This window comes from Malaclemys terrapin, chromosome 1 (assembly GCF_027887155.1).
Source record: "Malaclemys terrapin pileata isolate rMalTer1 chromosome 1, rMalTer1.hap1, whole genome shotgun sequence".
NCBI lineage: Eukaryota > Metazoa > Chordata > Testudines > Emydidae > Malaclemys > Malaclemys terrapin.
Window position 1 is genome coordinate 53,608,156 of NC_071505.1, and position 23,273 is coordinate 53,631,428.

Genomic DNA, 23,273 nt, shown 5'->3' on the forward strand with positions numbered 1-23,273 from the left:
CCCCCGCCGCGGCAGCCACCGAGCTGGACTAAGAAGGAGAGGGGTCTCTGCCTCTCTTCCCCACCGTGGCAGCCCCCGAGCTGGGGCTGGGAATGACGGTGGTATCTCCCCCACCACAGCAGCCACAGAGCTGGGGCTGGGAAGGAGGGCCATCTCTCCCTGGCAGCTGCAGCCCTGGAGCTGGGGAAAGTCGCCTCTTTCTCTGGCCACTGCAGCCCTGCACATCCCAATATTCCTCCCACCCCCTCTTCTCACACCACTGCCCCCTCTCACCTACCTTTAATCCCCCCCCCCAACCCCCAAGGCCACCACCTCACATGTGCATCTTCTCCAGGGTCCAGGCACCTAATTAGTGGAGCCACGCCTGCGCGGCTCCACTAATTAGGTGGGTGGCCCTTCATTTTCTTGTGTGCGGCCACCCAGGCGCGCACCTTAGAGGGAACTATCTGCGGACCACCTGAATGGAGCTCACGGACGGACCACAGCGTGAGAACCTCTGCCATACCCTGTTTTTCCAGAGGCTCACATGTGGTGAAACAGCAGTTCAAGTATTTAACTGACCTAATATCTGCAAAAATATGTTGTTATTAGGAGCAAGACTTTTGCCTTCTTTGCAAAATATGTTACAGAGAGTACTTCAGTGCAATCAAGAAATCCAATATTTTTGTTGTTATTAAAATGGCATGATTTGATTTCTAATCTAATATTTGAAAGGTTTTGTCTCTGCATTTGATCCAATGGCTGTTCTAATAGCATAGCTTTCCTCACAACAATGCATCTCTTGGTTGACTGAACATTATGAGAGATTTCTATTTATTTTATGTGGCCCAGAGGTTAAGTTACAGCTAATGTGCAACATATGCATGACATTTATTCATTTATACCTAGCAAAATACAAATGCTAAAAACTTCCTAATTTATTGTAAATTAGAAAGCTATAGAAAAAGATTGTTTTGGTAATATTGCCAATCTTCTGAAACCTAGGTAAATGAATATAATTTAACTTTAAATGTTCAGAGTACAACAAAGTCTAATTAATGATTAAGCATACATGAATATTAATCTTCAATACTGTATATATAGAGATTATTTCCATCATATCAGAATTCAAAATATTTTAAACAGTCTGATTATTTTCAATATTCCACCTCATGACAACTCAAATCCTTAAAAATTAGAATGTATCTTAAAAACAGCTACTTGGAAATGTGAATTTGTTTCTTAAACTTTAAAACTGAAAGACACAAATAACATATTACTCCAAAATCAACTAGAGAATTCTAGTAAACATTGAATTGATTTTTTCCTTTTTTCTCCTGTTTGCAGCTGCCTGCTAGTCTAATTCATATTGTTTATTCACAGGATGAAAGAGATGTTTCTCTTTCATTCTCATTCTCAACAGATGCAAGTGATTGATGTAAAAAAAGCCACTCTGGTTTAAAGAGAGTTGCTAGGAAACGTGCAGTTCGAAAATGAAATCCCCCACTGAGCTTGTCTTCAGATGTACAATAAAAAAAGTGTTATGGCATGTCCTGCTTCTGAGACTATAAGAATAAATAGATAACTTTTCGTAGATAGAAGTAAATCTAGTATGAACTTACTTAAAACACTTCATTTTGGAAATGTTTTAAAAAATTTTACTTACTTTATATATTGCAAATCATCTAATTTATCTGAATAGTTCCCAAGTCTCTATTTCAACCGGTACATGTTACTAAACTTGAGGAAGGTGAAAGCAGACAGAAAATAAACGTTCAGTGTTGGAAAGAAACTCATTCATATCCAATTTAAGCTTACAAATCTTTGTTTTAATATTTCTCAGAAATGGAAAATAAATAAACAAAATAAATCCACCAAAACAATGTTGTGCTGATTTCTTTTTTGAAACAATAATTGAGTCAGACGTCCAAGTGTAGACAGTAGTAACCAAGAGTGATGAGACATTTTCAAATCCCTCAAATTTCCTGGGAAAGTTAATCTGTTTGCAGTTTGTAAACAGATAGTGTGAAGAAAAAATAAATGATTACCTGTATTGAAAAAATGTCCAATTTTTAAAAGTGAGTATTTCTTTTTGTTTTTCCCTTCCATGTTCTTGTTTTCTTTATTAATTTGAGTTTGGAATCTATGTTCTGAGTGAATTTTGAGTGTCTTAGAACCAGAGTTAAATGACTTGGACTTTGTTGTTGTTGGGTGCTGTAATGTTTATGTTAATGCTAAAGGAGGGGAGAGAAAAATGGAAATTACTTGACATGAAATTGTATATATGTTCGCGAAAGAAAATGCAGCAATATGCTCTTTTCCCTGGTAAGGATTTTTGTAGTGTTTGACAAAAAGACTATTTGATCTTTTCAGTTGTTTGTTTGTTAAAACTGTTAACTAAGAGGCAGACAAACAGAATATTCGCTAAAGAGGACTTTAGGGCATGTAAGTATGGCTGTTAACTACTGGGAAGTGTGTGATCTTGGTGTTATTTATTACCCAAAGAAGAAAAAACAGCCTGTTGTTGATAGAGCAACCCATGTGAATAGAGGACTTAGAGGACTGGTTTTCAGCCCACTTGCTCCCACAGTGATGATTAAACACAGTGTTTAAGTACATCTAAGAAACACTTTTCATTATCTGAAAGCCTGTAAAAGCATTCTTTTTTGCAGCTCCATGATTCAAGAAAAATGATGTCGGTCTTTTAACAATTAACATTTAGGTCAATATCTTGTACATATCATGCATTATGAATTGCCCAGCATATTAACCTTTCTTGTGCAAAAATAAGAGTTTATAATTGAAATACTAACTGACCCTTCATCACAGTGCAATAATTAACTGTAGTAATAAGAAAGATGCAATGCCATAAAAAGCAATGCGGGTGGGGGGAGGGGGGAGAGGAATAGACTAATGTCAATACACAAGGAGGCTCACAATGCAATTAAGAAAAATAAGACCTCTTACTGGTCAGTTAACATATCTGGGAAAGGAGGGGATTACAAAAAGTCAAAATGGAAAATCATACTTCTATTTTGACTTTTCTATTAGATACCAGACAAGGCAAAGAAAATCCCATAATACTTCATTTAATTATATAAGAAGCTTAACAGAAAAGCAAAAAAAAAAAAAAAAAAACAAGGAAACTGACAGAAAAGGCTGCTATTGCTAGAGGTCTGTGTTCTTTGACATGCTAACCATAACGGAAACATGAAGGTAAAACGTCAGAGACTAGTATATATATTTCCTGTTAGAGAAAGTGGCATGTTTAAAGATACTGTAGTGGAAACTGGACCTCCAAAACCAGCAGAGTTGCATTTTGATTATACAGTGTCAATCATTATAATTTACAACAAAACACAATAGAATGTGTTTCTGTTTCTCAATACAAAGACTTTTAAGCTGTAGAACCTATTGCTTACAAGTACTTGGCTGTGAGCATGAGTAAAGAAGGGATTAATCTTTTCTGTGGTTACTCCGGGGAGAGAAATTGCAATTTCCAGAGAAGGTGAGAGAGAGGGAGAGAAAAAAAAGGTAATTCTGAGGTAGCATATGATGTGGTGTCATCATCCTGCTACAGTGCTGATTCTACTTAAGATGCCATTGCAGGTGCCACTAGAGAGTTACATAAGGAAAGAGGGTGAGAACCAGTAAACAAGTAAATTGTACTTGCTTGGAAAACAGGACCTACCTTGTTGCACTCTGGGAATATGTTAATATCAATCTATAGATTAATGGGAAGTGTACACTGGGCTGCAGAATCTCCACAAAACTACTGTACTGATTAAAGAGAATTGAAATATCAAAAACGACTTACTGCCAAATCCCTACTTTTTTAAAGAGTTATTGCTGAATGAGAATAAGGGAGATATGTTGGTGCACAATTAGTTTTGCTGAGCTAAATCTTGAGGTGCTGGATACATGCAATTCCAGTGGACAAAATGTTGAAATATTTACTAAGTCAAAATTCCCATATTCAGACAAAACCATTGTTGAAGCACACAGGCCACTGTGTTTGCTAGTTAGTTATTAATATTATGCGTTTAGACCTTTTGGGGGTTAGCACGGCATTTATGAACTGATCCTGATTTTCTCTGAATTTAAAATTGCCAAAGAATTTAGATAATTTCCAGATTTTAAGTTGTTCGCAAACTGTTCATTTCAACTAGTTGCTGTTTGTTGTACTATTACATATTGTGCTGGAGAGTGATGCTGGCTGCCAGAAAATGCATCTGTGACCTATTGGCAATCACAGTCAGGATGGAAGGTCATGGGCCTCCTTTCATTCAAGCTAAATGAAAAAAGCAATTAAGCACCTTTATTGAGTAAGATTGCTAAAACAAAGAAGCCACCACCCAAGGCACTGGGCCATATAGGAAGGCCTGAGCAAGAACTAACTCAGGGAGAATAAAACAGGGCATTGATTGCAAATGTAGGGGCTGGGACATTGATGGCTGGAGTTGTGTGTATCAGAAGCAGAAAGTGACCAGGAAGTGAGTAGATAGTAAGAGAAGCATTGGTAGCATGGCTGTGAGAGATCAGAGACAGAGCTCCTTGTGGCACAGGTCTGACTGGAAAGCAGACTTAGATTTCTGAACACGGAAACTGCCTCCTGTTGTTTGAGGGAAATGTCAACTGTGTTCAGGGAAATGTCCTCCCAGTTTGACAGTAATGATTAATAACTACTCTTTGAGTATGGTCTTTCAATCAGTTGTGCATATACTTTATAGTAATTTAATTTAGACCACAATTCCCTAATTTGCTTATGAGAACATCATGCAGAACTGTCTCAAAAGCCTGACTAAAATCCAGAGATATCATGTCTACAGCTTCCCTTATCCATTAATCCAATAACCCTGTCAAAGAAGGAATTTAGGTTGGTTTGGCATGATTTGTTCTTGACAAATCCATGCTGGCTGTAACTTATAACCCTATTATCCTCTAGGTGCTTACAAACTGATTGTCTAATATTTGTTCCAGTATCCTTCCAGGTATCGAAGTTAGGATAACTGGCCTGTAATTCCCCTGGTCCTCTTTGTTTCCCTTTTTAAAGATAGATACTAGGTTTGCCCTTCTCCACCCCTCTGGGAAAGCACCCCATCCTCTGTGAGTTCTCGAAGATAATCATTAATGGTTCTGAGATTGCTTCAGCTAGTTCCTTAAGTATCCTAGGATGAATTTCATCACATCCTGCCAACATGAATACATCTAAATATTCTTTAACCTGTTCTTTTTCTATTTTCTCTTGTGATCCTTTTCCCTTGTTGTTAATAATTGTGTTAATCATCTGGTCATAACTAACTTTTTTGGTGGAGACTGAAGCAAAATAGATATTGAACACCTCAGCCTTCTTGATGTCATCACTGATTAGCTCTCCTTCCCCACTAAGCAGAGGACCTGCACTTTCCTACGCCTTTCTCTTGCTCTAGACAATAAGCAGATGCCAATGATACTATAGAATGTCTATTGTCCAAATGGAATTCCACAGTATATTTAAGAGTGTGTGTGTAAAATTATTTACAGAACTAAAACTCCCAAAAGATATTGCTTAGTGAAATTTACTAGGATAGCTCTGTGTTACACTGTACAATTCATTTAATTGTCATGTAATTAAGTACAAACAAGAGTGCATCATCTGTCATGCTGTAGCATTAACTCGATCCCATCTTCCTCACCTTCACCCTTTCCCAACTAAACACAAACAAAAGTATCTTGTGTCTTTACTTAAAAAATTAAAAGTCTGCCTTTATCCTAAAAATAATTAGAAAAGTGGTCCGTATTTCAATAGGTTTTTTCAACTATTTTTGTATTGTAGTAAAACCACTAGTGGAATATTACAGAATTAGTCATATCACTGCATATGTACAGCGTATCACACAGCCATCCTAGTGAATTTCACTTAGCAATATCATTTGGGGGTTTTAGTTTCTTAAGAGTGAGTGTGTGTGTGTACATACAGTAAATGGAAATCCATTTAAATTAGAGACATTTTATAGTATCATTGACAACTGACTGATGTATAAAGACAATTAAATACTAAACAATTAAATGCAAGATTGTGAACTGAATTACCAGCTATTCAGGAAATAAGAAACTTCCTTGCTCTCCTGCACTTGCTACTCAGTCCTTGGGTCTGGGACTGGTGCACAGGAGCAAAGAGGATCTGTGTGCTCTGTATTGTCCCACCCCAGAGCAGGTTAGGAGCTGAGCCTTAGTTCTTCACCCCCGTGCACCAGCCAATGTTATTTTGCTACTGTATAGACCTTGAGTGCCACCCATTGCTCAACGCTGTGCTTGAAGACCTGTTGATTTAGTTGCACAATAGAATTGCTAAAGCCACAAATGAAGGGAGGACAGAGAGAGATGCCAGGTAGTATGCAATATACGTCATTAGTTTCATTACATTAAAAAAAAAGTAATTGGTAATTCTAGGTGCTGTAGCAGCTGATAAGATTTATGAAAAGTGAGTCAGTTTAAGTAATGAAAACTGCTAACTCTTCAAAGCAGAGCTAGAAAATGAGCAATTAAATGCTTACCAAAATCACAAGAGGCTAAAATAAAAATAAATACAAAACACTGGGTTGAAGTAACATGCCATTCTTAAAAAGCTTTGATTAGAACTTGCCACTGTGATAATTTGCTAGTGAATTGTTGTAATTATGCATATTCATGTTTTGAGAAAAGGTGGAGAACTAAAGATTTTTTCTAGATTATTGTATCTATTTATAATGTAATCTTGGTGGATCCTCCATTCTCTAACCATTTTCAAAGCATAAATGTGTATAATTGTAGTAATAGGCTAGTACACTGTAATAATAAGGGACTTGATTCACCTCTGCTGGCTAAATATGGCAAAACTGCAACTCCTTCTAAACACACTTCCCTCCCCACTCACTCCATCACCATAGACCGGGGGTTTTCAGCCTGGGAGTGATGAACTGGTGTCACAGGAATTTGACCACTCTGTCTTTCCCATATTGCAGAATCGGGACAGATAGACAGGAGGGAGTCCCAGATAGGTCCTGGTATGGAAACTGGCATAAACAGACAACTCCACTATCCTTTCTATCCAGGGCCGGCTCCAGGTTTTCTGACGCCCCAAGTGGCAAAAAAAAAAAAAAAAAAGCCACAGCAGCGTGATTGCACCGCTCCACTCTTCGGCGGCAATTCGGCGGCAGGTCCTTTGCTCCGAGAGGGACTGAGGGACCCGCTGCTGAAGACCCGGACATGCCGCCCCAATAGCGGCCAGAGTGCCGCCCCTTGCTATTGGCCGCCCCAAACACCTTCTTCTTTAGCTGGTGCCTGGAGCCGGCCCTGTTTCTATCACTCCAGCTCACAACCTGGGGATTATTTTACAACCCTCTCTTTCCCTTCTCTCCTCACATCCAGGCTCTCATCAAGACTTGTTTCTTCTTCCTGTAACATTACTAAAATCTGTTCCTTCCTTTCCTCTCTGTCTCCACTGGAGCTACTGAAGCTTTCCCCTCCCTGGCCTTCCAGAATCTTCCTTTTCCTCTCTCCAGACTGTCCAACATGCTACAAATAAAATAACCTTCCTCCACTGCTGCTCTCTCTATTCCACCCCCGCTCCTTCAGTCTTTTCACTGGCTTCTGGTCTCCTGCTTTAAAAAGTTCAAGCTCCTTCTCCTCATTTTGGTGTTCCACACTTTTTGCTTTGTTGTTTCCTTTTTCTCCTCCTCCTCTCACTTTCATGCTTTTCCTTCCCCCCCCCACCCCCCAGCTGGAACACCATCCCACTTCCAGTGTGCTAAGAATCTTTATAATCTGCTTCCAGATGCCATTTTTTTGGCTGCTGACTGCCACCATTATGCTGACTATTCCCCCGTTCTTTCCCTACCTTGGTCTCAAATTTAGAAGGCTCAGAAAGTATAAGATTCATTTGCACTATTTTCTGCCTCACATGATCTTTGTTTTAACTGTAGTCCTCCCTTCCCTTGTCTGTTATCTTTATTTTCCTCTGTATGTGTTTGTGTATTTGTGTGTGTGTGTGTGTGTTTGATATTCAAATAACTAGGTAAATGATGTGAAATACTGAGTTTGTTCAAAAGTGCAAAGCCACAAGAGTCCTGTGCCACTTAGTTAGGCCCTAAAAGGTGTGCAGTTGACAGTCCCGAGGAGGGGTTGTCAGGAGCTGCAGCACTCTGGAGCAATTCTGGGAGGCATTGAGCATTAGTGAGTTACAGTGTCCGTACTGTGCAAGGTGCAGCATAAACTCTAGTGTGCAGCTAGTCAGCTCCTCTGGCTAGTGTATGTGTGAGGGGGAGAGCAGCGCCAGTGCCTCAATTTCTCTCCACCTCTTTAGGGTGCCAGGAGTTTCAGGGAGCCCAGAAGGATCAGTTCTCCTATATTTAGAAGAGTGTGGGGACTGCAATTGTGGCTGGATCATGTAGGGAAAAACAAAATTGTCAAAAGGGAAATAAATGCTTTAGTATTAGGTCCATTGAATTAAATAATTAAATAATAATGAAATCTGACACTGAGGCAGGCAAGCATTTGCTGTTTTCAGCATGTGTTTTAAAATCTTTTATTAATTTGCCAGAATTATATGTCATTGAAAAAAATACATGCTAGTAAAAGATATATAGAAAAAAGAAATCTATCTGGCCACGTAGTCATTCTCAGCATGTACAGGAAAGTAAAGAAAGTTGATGGGGAACACTTTTCACTTATGATACGGTATGCCTCTTACTCCAAAGAGAAAAAGGTGCAGAGCTTCAAGAGAGAGAATCTTTTAATCCTTAATTAAATAATAGACATGATGCATGAGCAGTGCATCCACAATCCTGTCTCTTCTGATAGGGCTGCTGTCTTAGATCAATTTGAACGGCTGCTTGGGCAGCTGGGTAGCAACATCATGCTCAGTCATACTATCCTAGTCCTATAAAAAGTAAGCTGTGCACTGTCTCATTTAATAGCAGGCAGTACTACTGACTTGATCCAGAGAAATATATCAGAATGCCTCACTTCTCTTCCATAAGTCAAGATGAATCAGGCTAGACGTAGTGTATATGCCATTCTCGCTCAGCTGAAATAATTGCAAGTAAAGGAAGATTTTTATATCTTGGCAGGGTGTCTTTCTGTACTCACAGCTGAGTATGCTTGGGGATTTACAGCATGGGGACTTACAACCACAACATCCATTAACCCTAATTTCTGATGAGGTAGGGGAGAGAAGAGCTTTTCAAAATTGGTCATAATTTCCGCAAAGATCAATACAAAGGGAGAGGACGGAAGGGCCTTGCATCAGCGATAGTGCCTCTAATTTCATATAGATGACATAGTCTTACTGTTAATGCTCTCTAACTCATTGCTTTATTATATTCAAATACAGTTATTAGGTGATGACCTGGTAATGTTAACATGAGTAACATATAGTTACCATTATTCCCAGTGGAATTACTGTTTGTTATTTAATTATGTACATCATTTTGCAATAACTATCCATGTAACTCATGTCAGGCAATAGGAAATGAATAAACAACCTCATAAAATGATTAGCTTCATAGTCAGGAAATGTTCGGCCCTTGGGAAATGTTTTCAAAAACTGGCAGCATCTCTCTCCTGGAAGGGGAGAAAGAGAAGCAGAGAACCCACTTCCTGGTACTGGTTTTAGAATTCAGTGATGGTTGCTATGACGTAGTGGGTCTATTAAAACACTTCAAATTCCTGCACTTGTCCTCTTGCATTGCCATACTGTTCAGTGGATTATGCTGTATGTTAATATTTTGATTTTCTAAAAGAGAATTCTTTTTAATTTTGCATTCCAGGCAAAACAGACAGTAGTGCTGGACTGTAAAGAAGCTTTAGTGCTATGATAAAGGCAGGAGGGAAAGATTTTTAGTGGAAAAGTATTCCACGTAGATTAGCACATTCACCTAGAGTGAATACATTTTTACTAACTAAGAATTTTTTACTTGGGGCTCAAATAAGCCAGGGTTCTTTGGACTGCCCTATAGTTGTATGTATATTCTGCTGAACTTTAGCTGTTTTTTAATCTGAATAACATAATTAACAGGCTCTGACAGCTAAAACAGTTTTTAGGCTGCTGTTAAAGATTTCATCTACCAGACCGAAAAAGAGCAAACCCACCAAATCTGTCATTCTCTGCCCTGTATAGATTGCACTGGGACACTGCATACCATGTTTCCATACAATGAATGAATATTACGTGGCTTTATAGAGGTTTTTTTTTTTATAAACCCCACCATTGGCATGGGTGCAAAGTTGCATGGAAGACCAATGGGAGGAGATCCCTAGAGGTCTTGCATTCGTGATTAGTTCAGATAAGGATTCTAAAGTGAGGCACCCCCACCAGGCCTGCTAGCATCCCTCTCCATCTTTCGGCAGGGTGTGCAGAGGGAAGATAACAACTGTTCTTCTCTCCTAGTGCCATTTCTGCATTCTCTGGTCTCTCTCTATTACCTCTTGAAGGTCTGAAGCTGCTGCCTATGATGATGATGATGATGGGTGGGTAAATGAGTGAGGCAGCTGGTCCTGGTAGTTGCTACCTCCTGGCAAAGCAAGGAGCCATAAGATGCAGTTGGGGAGGAGGAAAGGACCTTCATAGCAGCTACAACAGCAGACCCTAGTGGCGAAGAGAAAGAGTTACAGTTCCTTAGAGAGGGACACAAAGGTAGGGTGGCATTGAGCTGGACCTGACAAGAACACTGTGGGATCTCAGAAACAACAGAATCCCCATTAATCCAAATGGCATTCGTTCCAGAATATAGCTTTAAATCTATCTGATTTAAAGTTCAAAGGCCTATATTTCTGGATATTACAGAATCCTACCTCTGTAGTGTTTTTGTTTTCTTTTCCCAGCAACCTCCATGATTTTTGAGTAGAATTGAAAATATTTATCAGCCTGCTGCTTCTCCTTTCTGACTGTTCACATCCATTCTGGGCTACTTGATAAAAGGTGTTTTGATAATGAATCATCAATTGCCCAGATAAGTCGCATGAAAGTGCACACTAGGACAAATGAGGTGAAGGAGGAAGTGAAACTGAGAGAGAGTAAGTGAAACTGAGAGAGAGTAAGCAGGTAGGATCAAAGGCATTTGTTTTTAAAAAGAAATAGTAGAGTAAAAATTTCAACAGACCCATGTGCCCAGATCCTCAAAGGTATTTAGTTTTCATTGATTTCAGTGGGAGTAATGTGGCTAAATAGTCTCTATGCAAGCCAGTAGATATAATCAGAATCACCAGCGCATGACAAAGCAAGCTGGTAGAAAACATTTTTGGAACTGAGAAAAGAGAGGTTTCATGATGCCTGTGTTAGCCAATATATAAACATGCATTGGGATCCAAAGAAAAAAGGGTCTAGAAGACACTATGTGAAGTTTTTAATCTTTAGTAAAAGGAATTCAAATGTACCATATTTGTATAATGAAATAGAGTCACAAAGGCTAAAAAAACCCACCACCCCACCTAAGAGCAGGAGTAAACCAAATGGATGGTGTCCACTCATGGGTAGGATATGCAGATATTCCTTCAGTGATGAATTGGAAATCATACCCTACCCACAGGTCATAGAGAAACTAGTGACACAGCAGAACCAATGAGCAGAAAAAAAGAGAAATGTGAACAAGATGTGAAGGATGTAAAGGATACTTTTATACACGCAGGGCAAGAAACCCATTAAACAAAACAAAATACATACTTCAATCACCATGACTCACTGCCTAAAGAAATAGATAACAGACAGCAGAAAAGAAAAAGCTAGCAAAATATTCTAATCTAAACAAGGAGGAAATATAGAAGCAAAGAATTCTGGAAAACTATGTCTGAACTCTGGAAGGATCCAAATGAAGCTGTGTACATCCATTACTGGGTTCACTGCAATCTTTGCCGCCCAACCACATACAGAATATAAAATCGCTCAAATCACATAAAATAATTGACTTATTCAAGGTTTTAAAAAAATCCACTAACCAGAGAGTAAAAACTAAGATTGTCTTTCCACAAGTTTGTGAACTACAGATTAGAACTCTAACAACTACAACATGCTAAGCAAAATAAATGCATTCTGAAAGAGATTACGTGCCACCATTTCATGGTCACAGAGGGTCCTGTGGCACCTTTGAGACTAACAGATTTCCAATTCATCACTGTTAGTCTCAAAGGTGCCACAGGACCCTCTGTTGCTTTTTACAGATTCAGACTAACACGGCTACCCCTCTGATACATTTCATGGTCATTTTTCTCTTAATGACACTGAAATCCCTGGGATTATTTTTAGTGTAAGGTGCTACTTAGCATGAGTAAGGGTGACAGAATCTTGATTTATATCATTAGCTATAATCCAGAAACCTTTTTCAAAGACCTCCACGCTGTAAAGTGTGTATACTAATAGCATCCACATCCAAACCAACCCTGGGTTTGGTTTTGCAAGATGAGCCAAAGCAGAAACTATTACATTAACTCTTCCAGACTTTGCATAGTTCAGATGAATGATTATAAAGTGCTTTGAGATCCTTAGATGGAAGATGCTCTGTAAATGTACATACATTTGTCAACATACATTTGGTCTAGCAGATTTGAGAGTACCCTTAATTTACAAATATATCTATTCTCTGTCTATTAAACATGGAAAATGTAGCTGACTTAAATGTAGTGCTAGTCTCTACAGGAACATTCTCTTATCAGAATTATTCACTCTTTTTGTTTCCTTTTTTATTATCAGGTATTTTTAGTTCTCTGAACACTGGGGCTGCAAGGCAGAAATCCTTTTGAAATAATCATCTCTGAATAGAAGATGAAAATGTGGTTCTTAATCAGTCATCTTGTTACAGTATGTTTCATCTTCTGCCTGGCAGGTAAGACGATCTCTCATTTTAGTTAAATGAATTAACTTATTTTCAGTGCCACACATTTCAAGGTCAATGCTGGTGTTTGTATCAGATTTAATTTATTCGTGCAGATGTGGTGAGCTACTAAATGTGGATAATGAAACTGGAAGAAAGAGTTTCACAGTATAACTGAAGCACTAATCCAAAAAAAAAAAAAATGAGCCGGACCTTACATTTGTTTCTGGGTCTGTCTGATTTAGTAAATCCCCTTGATTTATCAAGTTTTACATAAAATCAGTATAAGAAACAACTGTTTGTGGCCAGGTGACCAAAATGACTAGAAGAATGGAAAGATGTCTATGGAAGGAGAGATTAAAAAGATTGGAACTGCTGTAATGCAGATGCCATTTAATAAAAATAAAATAATCAGCATTCAGCAGCAGTGCCATATGGTGGTATCTGCTATGTATCTTGTATAACAGTGTGTTAATATGGCATATGTTGACTTTAATTAAATTGTATGCAGTAAAACTATAATCTAATCAGAACTGGGCCCTTGCCATAAAAATTCAGATTTTAGGGATCTAGATTTCTAACATTTCAGAATTAGAGAGTGTTTAAAACTGAAATTCAGTCCTTTGTAATTATAGCAGCCAATTACAAAGTTCAGATCCAGGCTTGAATTATGACAACCAGCACCTATTCCAACCACCCAAAACACAAAGGACATCAAGACAGTTAAATGTGCATTTCAAACATTAATTCCACCTTAAACAAATGCCATTTTTATAATGACACAATAAAGGTCAGTTTTGTAGAGCCAATGTAGGCAAAATTCCTTTCAGGGGACATTTTGCATATGTATGGACCATGTGATTTAGCCTTTGGTGTCTAAGAAGCAGAATATATAATGTGTGTCTCTTATAAAATGCTGGCTGAAGCAGATTTTGAAAAATTCAGGTACCTTGTGGAAATAATACGAGAAATTTTCTGCTCACATTGAGCCAGACTGTGAATCCCTTACTGCTATTGGCAAACAGTTATTCATGTGCAGTTCCTTTCGAGTTAATAGGGCTGCTTGTGTGAGTAACAGCTTGCCAATGGGAGGGAGAGGTTCATGGTCTGGCCCAGTATTACCTCCCATACTGGACATTGTCTTGGTTTTTCCCTGTTTGTGTTATTTATGGAAGTAGATCACAAAGTACTGTTACTGAGTCACAAAAGCTGAACAGCATTATGAGGTGCCACAAGTACTCCTGTTCTTCTTTTTGCGGATACAGACTAACACGGCTGTTACTCTGAAACCTAGCATTATGATGTCAATCCATTGCTTCTAAGACAGTCCTTCCAGAAAGGACTTCATAGCTTACAGTAGTGTAATTTGGTTTAGTCATGGGAACACAAGTATATTTTTGATCTCTGTTGGAATCATTCCAGTTGATGTGCGCGTTTTATCGTAGTTCACTGGAGAACAAATTAAATGACTGGCAAAGCATTAAGAATTCTTGAATATAAAGTGGTATGCATTGCAGGATTTTTTATATGGCTTTTGCTCAGTTCAGACATGAGAGCTATTGATGGGCCAGAGAGTAATTCATTCATTGGTTTCATTTAACCTGGGGCTTTTCTTGCAGAAAGGCTGTCAGCTCCAGTCAGTAATGTTACCTATGCCATTTCACCCTAGCCACATCAACATTTGGGTCAACGTGATTATCAGTTCCTGTAGCTAAGTGAGTGTTGGGTTTTTGTGTTCAGGTTTTTTGTTTGAAAGCAGTGCAGTGGGGCTAAGGCAGGCTTCCTGCCTGTCCTCGCTCTGCGCCGTTCCCGGAAGTGGCCAGCATGTCCCTGGGGCCCCAGGGGAGGGGTCTCCACGTGCTGCCCCTACCCTGAACACTGACTCCGCAGCTCCCATTGTCCAGGAACTGTGGCCAATGGGAGCTGTGGGGGCGGTGCCTCTGGGCCCCCCACCTAGGAACCACTGCCAGAGGGGTGCGGCGGTCGCTTTCGGGAGCCACCCGAGGTAAGCACCAACCCCCTGACCTCCTCCTGCAACCCAATCCCCTGCCCCATCCCAGAGCCTGCACCCCCTCCTGCATCCAAACTCCCTCCCAGAGCCTGCGCTCCACACCCCCTCTTGCACCCAAACTCTCTCCCAGAGCCTGCACACACCCCCAGCACTCAAACTCCCTCCCAGAGCCTGACCCCTCACCCCCTTCCGCACCCCAAACCTCTGCCCCAGCCTGGTGAAAGTGAGTGAGGGTGGGGAAGATTAAGCAACGGAGGGAGGGGGGATGGAGTGAGCAGGAGGTGGGGCCTCAGAAAAGGGGTGGGACGGGCATGATCTCAGGGAAGGGGTGGGGGAGTGGTCTTTGGGTTTGTGCGATTAGACAGTTGGCAACCTTGTCGGGCAGGCATGTGGAAGACCTGGCCATGATGGAAGCAGCGCAGCCGACAGCTTGCTGGGCACCAGCCAGTGCAAGCGCAGCACCACCCAAATGTCAGGTGGACCGCGTCCACCTGGGTGCAGCTTGTGCGTGCATGGCGACCAGAATTGGACTGTTCTGCCCTGCGACCCGGAATTCCTGTCGGCGGGCCTGTTTGTGAGACTCTGCAAATGGAGTGTAAAGGGAGAAGAGGAGGACTCCCACAAAGGGAAGAGGGTAGAGAAGAGTTCACTGAAAGAAACATTGAGGAACAAGGCATATTTGATAAGTTTAGAAGGGAAGGAAAAAAGGAAATGAAGAATCTGAAGAGGCAGGAGGGTTTCTTGACAATAAGGAGCTGATGAGAGCATGTTTGCATTTTAAAGAGAGCAAGCCAAAAGTGAATGACTAAAAAGGAGAGAGATTGGGAGGCTGATATAGATGAGGTAGATGGATGGTGGAAAGTAGGTGAAAAACCTAGGTCTTGGGGACAGGGGAGAAGTAGGATGGGGAGTAAGGAAGATCATGATAGATTTTATCAATCTTCTCCTGGAAGTTGTCATTAAGATCCTGCATGGAGAGGGAGGAGGAAGTGAAGGGTCAAGGGGGAATTGATGGTGGCAAAAAGTAATGTGGGTTGTGGGCGTGGTAGTGGGGAAATAATGCAGTTTGGGAAGAAATATAGCAGACGTGAAGGGGGAGAGTATGAATGTGTAGTGGTGATGGAGATGAACCGTGTCTATTTTAATGATTTATTAGGATACACCAAATATTTCTCATTCATTTCTGGTAATTCAAAACTAATGCTGCACATGAATGTGTTAAAACAACTGCTGAGGACTTTAAGGTAGGTTAAAACAGAAAGATACAAACAATTGCTATAGCAGCAGTTCATTTCAAAATCTCATCAAAACACTGTCAGTGGGAAGCCTGGAGTTACTTTGATGAGCAGAAGTGGACAAGAGTCAATGCAGCTGCTTTACAGGTGGAGATCATCTCCAGCAGTTGGGAGCAACATTTATTTTTCAGGTAAATCAGTGCTTGGAATCCAGTCTGGCAAATAGAAGTTGATAAGAAAGCCATGGCTAATTTCAGTGCTTCATCTCTGATCCATCTCTGACAGACAATAATAAAGAAGGTTCGCCTTTCAGAGTGCACTTTAAGCGGTGCAAGGCAAATGAGAGCAGCAAATCACTCAGTGAAGAGTGGGGTGATGATTGGCCGCCCCGCTGTCAGAGATATTTCATGCCTATCGTCAGCAATATTTGAGTCCCCATCTTCTCCCCATATCTGGGCTCTCTCCAAGCCCCCGGTAACATTTCTAAATTGGCTAACTTCCTGTACAGATTCACCTCTCCCCACTGTAAAGGTGATTTCAAGCTTTTCTTTTTCATCAAGTTGACCGCAAGCAAGCAAGTCAGTGACTCGTGGCCGTGCCTCAGTCTGATAAATTTGGGCTTAGTAGATTAGGCTTCCATTTCAGTAATGGCCTGGCTTTTACTCTGTTTTCCAATAAAGCATGTGCCAAAACCTAATGGCCATTTTTTAGTTTTTACTGTGCTTCATGAACCCTCAGTTCTGTTTGGCTAAAAGGAGAATCTGTGGAACCAAAAGATATGCGACATGCTACACTAATTCCTTTTTAATGAAAATACTCAAAATAGCATATGCTCTCAGACATTCTATTGCAATACAAGGCAAATACCCAACTTTGGTTCAGATCTGACCCAGAGAGTCAGTACTGACTGTAACCTTTTGCCATTCTAATGGCTGTTTGGCCTGTGCAAGATGATTTTACGGCTCAAGCATTTTTGAAAACTTTGCCCTAAGTTCCTAAGTGTCATTGAAAGTCAATAGGTCCAAAATCATTTTTGAAAATGAGGCTGAGGTTCCTCTGTACTTTGGGTGCTTGTGAAAATTTTAACTTAAGTTTTCTAATGGACATTATGCATGTGTGTCAATATAATTACAAACTATTACAACATGTATTTATTGACATCTTTGTTGGCAGTCTCAAAAGAGAAGCAAAGGACTAAAGTTACTCTTTCATTCATAAGCAGAGTGGATCACTGTGGAGAAATATATACTGTCCTGTGCCTATTCTGCATCTGTTCTTTAGAAAAGTAACACTTGAGTTCTGATGCTGATACTTTTCATATGCACTAAATTCACTTTTAACTTTTAAATTAGAAAAAGAAAAAAAATCTGCATGATATACCATAGTGAATCAGTGATCTCGCTGGTAGCTGGGAGATGGGCATAGATAATAGCAGTTTTCTTATCTTCTTTAATCTAGTAGTATACTATTTGTCTGTTCCAAGACAATCTAGTCACTTTGTACAGAAGAAGGTGACTACTTTTTGATGGGTGTTCTTTCTGTCCAAGTGGTGAAGTGTTCTTGGGAACCAATATCCATCCAATCCCTCAGGGTATGTCTACACTGCAGCTGGGAGCGTACCTCCCAGCCTGGGTAGACAGATGTGTGCCAATTCTGCTTGAATTACCACACTAAAAATAGCAGTGTGGACTTACTAGCCACCCACGCCCAAACCCACAGGGTTGGGGAATCTTGCACTCAGTCAGCTGGCTGGTATCATCACCTATGCTGCAATATTCCCATTGCTTGAGCTAACACGTCTATCTACTGTGCTAGGAGCCACACCTCTGGCTGCAGTGTAGACACACCCTCATTAGCCTATGCTGATATGTTATTCATGAAGTTGATGGCAACTTTCTAGCAGTGTTATGATGTGCCAGGTCCATGACCTTCATGGTCACGGACACAATGCTACAATAGCCAATGAGGCCCCACTGTGAAGTGCAGCATTCCCCACTCTGTTATGAGAGAAATAAAATACAGATCTTACATTATATATCGCTTGAGTTTTTCCAAGGCAAAAGCTTCAAAGACACATGCTGTTAACTGGGGAGTTGAATCGACATTATTTAAACTTTTTTTCCATACCATATGGCATTCACAGTTGTTAAAGGGGGGGTGGGATACACTTGCCTCTAAAAATAGAAAGTGGGTGAATGTACATATATCCATTTATGGCCTCCACCATGTCCCTGCTTTGTCTGACAAGGGCACTTTGTGCAGCACTGATGGTACTAGTGAATAAATAATCATGATGTTCTTCATGACCATAATGCTCGGAAACATGAAAGTGCATTGTTTATCTTCCTGTGAGCCTGGCAGAGTACGTTTTTGGCTTTTTTCCAAATTGTCTTGGTACGGACCATGAGCCTCTCTAATGCTGGTAAGTCATATTTCATGTGAGTTTGAATACAGTATCTGATCCAGTTCTCAATATCAAGTAATTTCTAGGGTGTATTCATAAACCGAGCCTGATGATTTAGTGATGAGTGGTAATGTCCATGCCTCTTCTCCTGTACCAATGTACATCAGCATTCAAGGTCAGCCTACCTGTGTACTATGTTAGGATATCTTTGGCCTTTGCTGTCTGAAACTGATAGATTAATACTTTTTAAGTTGATCATTATAAGAAAGAGGAACATTTAAGCATTTAAATAACATTTAAATCTTTACATGAGTCCACCCTCCAATTTTTGCAGACTTTGAGAATGATATCACTTAGGGCATGTCTACACAGCGAGTTCCTGCACATCAAGCCAAGGTATGAATCAACAGCACACCATCTTGCTGCACAGTAGCATCCCATGTGAACAGCAGCGTCCACACTGGCTGTTACTTTGTGGTAAGCTGGTGTGCGTTAGGTTTACAGCCTGATTTACTGTGCAGTAATTTGTTATTTGTTTGTAGATTCTTTAAGGCAGAGGCCATCCCTTTTGTGTGTGTTTGTACAGTACCTAGCACAGTGGGGCCAAGTGCCTGATCGGAGCCCATAGGTGCTACCACAGTACAATTAATATGCAACATTACTAATAACCTAACCTCATGTAAAGTTTCTAATTTTGAGATTACTGACTCCCCCATTCTCCCATGTGTTCCCTAATCCCCAAATTTGAGTTTGACAATCACTTATTATCTGATGGATTATTTGGTAATGAAATGAAAATGTTTTGTTCACAGACTGGGAAACATCTCATCTGCCAGCTCTAGAACCAAATGTTGGTTACCACAGGAATTGTGAAGTTATATGTCTCCAGATATATGCTATCCGTAAACCTACATGAGTTGCTATTATATGACCTGTAGACTAATCAAGATATTCCTTTCACCAGTGGAGAAGAAAGAAGAAGAGAGATGGATATGCTATGGAGGCACTCAGATACTGCAGTGATAACAACCAGATGTGTCCCTAGATGGGTAGTAATTACCCTTACCAACACTAAATGAATAGGAAGCAGATAAATATACAGAAAGCAAGGAACAGAGGGAGGAGATGGTCCTAAGAAAAAAAAAGAGAGAGGAAGCTAATGCAAATAATTCATTGATTCTAGTGGGAGTTGCAGGTGTTTGAGATGCTGAGCACCTCTCAGATTTTGGCCATTAGGAGATCACATTGAAAAGTTTCCTATCAGTATACTTAGAGCATTTTTCTTAAGTTTTGGGGGTCAAATTAAGAACTGTATCCTTCAAAGTGCTGAGCAGCATACACGGGTCTTGATCCAGCAAAGCCCTTAAGCATATGCTTAACTTTAAACACATGAGTAAACCCCATGGATTTGGGACTACTTATATGCTTAAAGGTAAACGTGTTTAAGTCTTCTGTTGGATCAGGATAGAGCCCTAAAAGAACTCAAGCAAGTCAGCTTACTGTCATGTTTTTTTAATAAATAGTGGTAGCGTCCTTTGTCCAAATGTGCATTCTAAAATGCACTATTTAAATATTTTCTTGGGAAACTTTCCTCCCTCACCAGAAATATTTTCCCAGTAGGGAGAATACTATATAATGCAAAGTTTGCTCTTTTTAAAACTGCTGTATATTCGTCCCTGACAGTGTTTTGATTTTACCTTCAAAATGCATGATTTTATCCATTTTAAACACACACAAGGAAAGATTTCCCAGAGTTTCAGCTTTACAGTTTTAAAAAAATGTTGTTGTTTATGTAAAAATATACAGAATTTCTGCTTCTTGAAAACCATTTCATCCCCTGCCCCTTTATTCTCAAGCTATTCCAGGTGAGTGGAAGTTTAGTCATTCACTCCAGGATCTGCTTTCTTTAGCATTGACCCCAATGAACACCTAGTAAGGCCTTATCGTGCAAACACTTACGCACGTGCTTAACCTTTCTACTGTGAATAGATCTATTGAAATGAATGGGACTATTCACAGCAGTAGAATTAAGCAAGCGGATAATGTTTGCATGATCTGGGCCTAAGGATGCATGCAGTGTAGTGTCTAAACAGATGGCACTTACAGGGCCTGTGTGTATATAACCCATATGTTTTATTGAACAGATTGCCAACTCTTCACTACATTTCAGTAATATCCATCACCTTTTCCTCCTTTAGTCTGTCTGTGACTAAACCATACGGTAGTTTACACACTAATATTCTTCTGTTTGATATATGCATACTGTTCTCTCTGATTAATTCCCCTTTTTGATAATGCCTGATCTGGAACCAATTCCAAGAACCTGAGTGTGCTAGATGTTGACTAGCTGTTTCCCTTCTTAAAATTCAATTATGGCTCCATTTTGTGTGTTTTTATTTAAAAATGTGATAAGATTTAAAACATGTAGGAATAGAGAGAATAGACCCTTAAATAGAAACCCACTAAAAGTCACTAATTAAAACAAAATCTGCATTAATTTGGGTGAGGTGGTCTAATCTTAAATGCTGATTTCCTTGTAACCATAACCATCAACTCTGCATCCTAATCACCAGATTCTAATATCCAGTGTGTTGAATGAGTCATTGAAAAATCCATTGCAGGTACAAGTTCAGGAAACGATTTTCTAAAATCTGTGTAAGTTATTAATTTTTTCCTGACATCTAATATGGGCTCTTACTGTAAATTCCAAAAAAGATGTAAAATGTTACCCATGAGGTTCATAGTAATAATAATAATTGATATATAGTCAAATGAAATAATCTAAGTTTAGGAGTAAACATGACTAACTATATAGGAATTTCATATTTTAGATTTCATAAATGTGCGTTCCATAAACTGACATAATATGGAATCAGCCTTCCATGATGGATTGAAAGGACCTTCTGTAGCTGCTGCATGATATATGTAGCCTAGGTCTTCTATACATCATCTTGTGCAGAAAAAAGAAAAAAACCCGAAACACTCTTATATGAAATGCGGGAAATGAATACATGCCTGAAATCACATGGTCTCACAATGGGATTTCTCAAAAAATATGAGAATAAATATTAACTCATAACAAGTCCTGGCCAAATCTTTTTGCCAGTAAAGTTATGAACAGGGCTTGTTATTAGTTAATATTTATTCTCATGATTTTTGTGAAATTCCAGTGCGAGAATTAGATTTGAAGAATGTCATCACTTCCTGCATTGTTTTTGCTTCTGTGCAAGTGGACTCACAAAAGATCTAACATGGGTGGATGACATATCACTGAATGAGACAGGGTTGAGGAAATCATTATAAATAGAGATATGAAACCTGTGATGAATAAAAGTCTCAAGCAGGATTGACAATTATATTCTCAATTTTAGGGAAATAAAACACAACTAGTAAAACACCTGTAAAGTGGTTTCTGATTTCTTGTGCCCTACTATGTATCAAACTGGATAATTGGTTGATTGCCTCAAATGCAAGAATGAGCATAGTGCAGAGACAGGCATTAGCCTGTATAAGTAATTTATACATATAAATAGGACTGCAAGCATTTCTATAAAATTATCTTCCAGATGAGATTTAAATGATCTCCCCATTTATCTATCATAAGTCCATGATAGTCATTACCGAATAAAAGAAAATAAACACATTTGAATCTCTCAGATGGCTATATGATAAATATTAAATCTAAAACAATTTATAATTAATATTAGCTGAATCTCCTAATTAACACTTTGCATCTTTTCTGTGTTTTCCTTTTATTCTCTAACTGCCTTTCAACTATTATGCAGTTCTTGAATTAAAACTGCTACTATGCCTTTGTGTGTGTATTTGTGTGCCTTTTATATACTGCATATGTGAGTTGTTTGACCAGGAGTAACTGGTGAGCAATATTCCAAAATTTGCAGGAATTCACTGGATATTTCTTAGGCTGTACTGGAACTAGATCCTCTGTCTTAATACCAGATATACCAAGGCCTGGTCTACACTAGGAGGTTATGTCGAATTTAGCAGCGTTAAATCGAATTAACCCTGCACCTGTCCACAAAACGAAGCTATTTAGTTCGACATAGAGGTCTCTTTAAATCGATTTCTGTACTCCTCCCCAACAAGGGGAGTAGCGCTAAATTCGACATGGCCATGTCGAATTATGGTAGGTGTGGATGGAATTCGACGCTAATAGCTGCGGGAGCTATCCCACAGTGCACCACTCTGTTGACGCTCTGGACAGCAGTCCGAGCTCAGATGCTCTGACCAGCCACACAGGAAAAGCCCCGGGAAAATTTGAATTCCTTTTCCTGTCTGGCCAGTTTGAATCTCATTTCCTGTTTGGACATCGTGGCGAGCTCAGCAGCACTGGCAACGATGAAGAGCTCTCCAGCAGAGGTGACCATGCAGTCGAAGAATAGAAAGAGGGCCCCAGCATGGACTGATCGGGAAATCTTGGATCTGATCACTGTGTGGGGCGATGAGTCCGTGCTTTCGGAGCTGCGATCGAAAAAACGGAATGCAAAGATCTACGAGAAGATTTCCAAAGCCATGATGGAGAGAGGATACAGCTGGGATGCAATGCAGTGCCGCGTGAAAATCAATGAGCTGAGACAAGGCTACCAGAAGACCAAAGCGGCAAAAGGACGCTCTGGATCCCAGCCCCAGACATGCCGTTTCTATGAGGCACTGCATTCCATTCTAGGTGCGACCACCACCACTACCCCGCCACTAACCGTGGACTCTGATGATGGGGTATTGTCGACGGCCGCTTCCTCGGAGATGTTCGTGGACGGGGAAGATGAGGAAGGAGATGAGGAGGACGAGGCAGTCGACAG

General features: G+C 39.9%; 1 protein-coding gene across 3 annotated transcripts in view; it reads left to right on the top strand.

Annotated features, from left to right (window-relative positions):
* Positions 1-23,273, top strand: part of CNTN1 (contactin 1) — a 430,834-nt gene that overhangs the window by 237,605 nt on the left and 169,956 nt on the right. For all 3 annotated transcript variants that reach the window (XM_054024415.1, XM_054024420.1, XM_054024428.1), the window contains exon 3: positions 12,683-12,815. In XM_054024415.1, coding sequence (XP_053880390.1) covers positions 12,755-12,815 — 61 coding nt within the window. In that variant the 5' untranslated portion in view covers positions 12,683-12,754. The remainder of the gene's footprint in view (positions 1-12,682; positions 12,816-23,273) is intronic.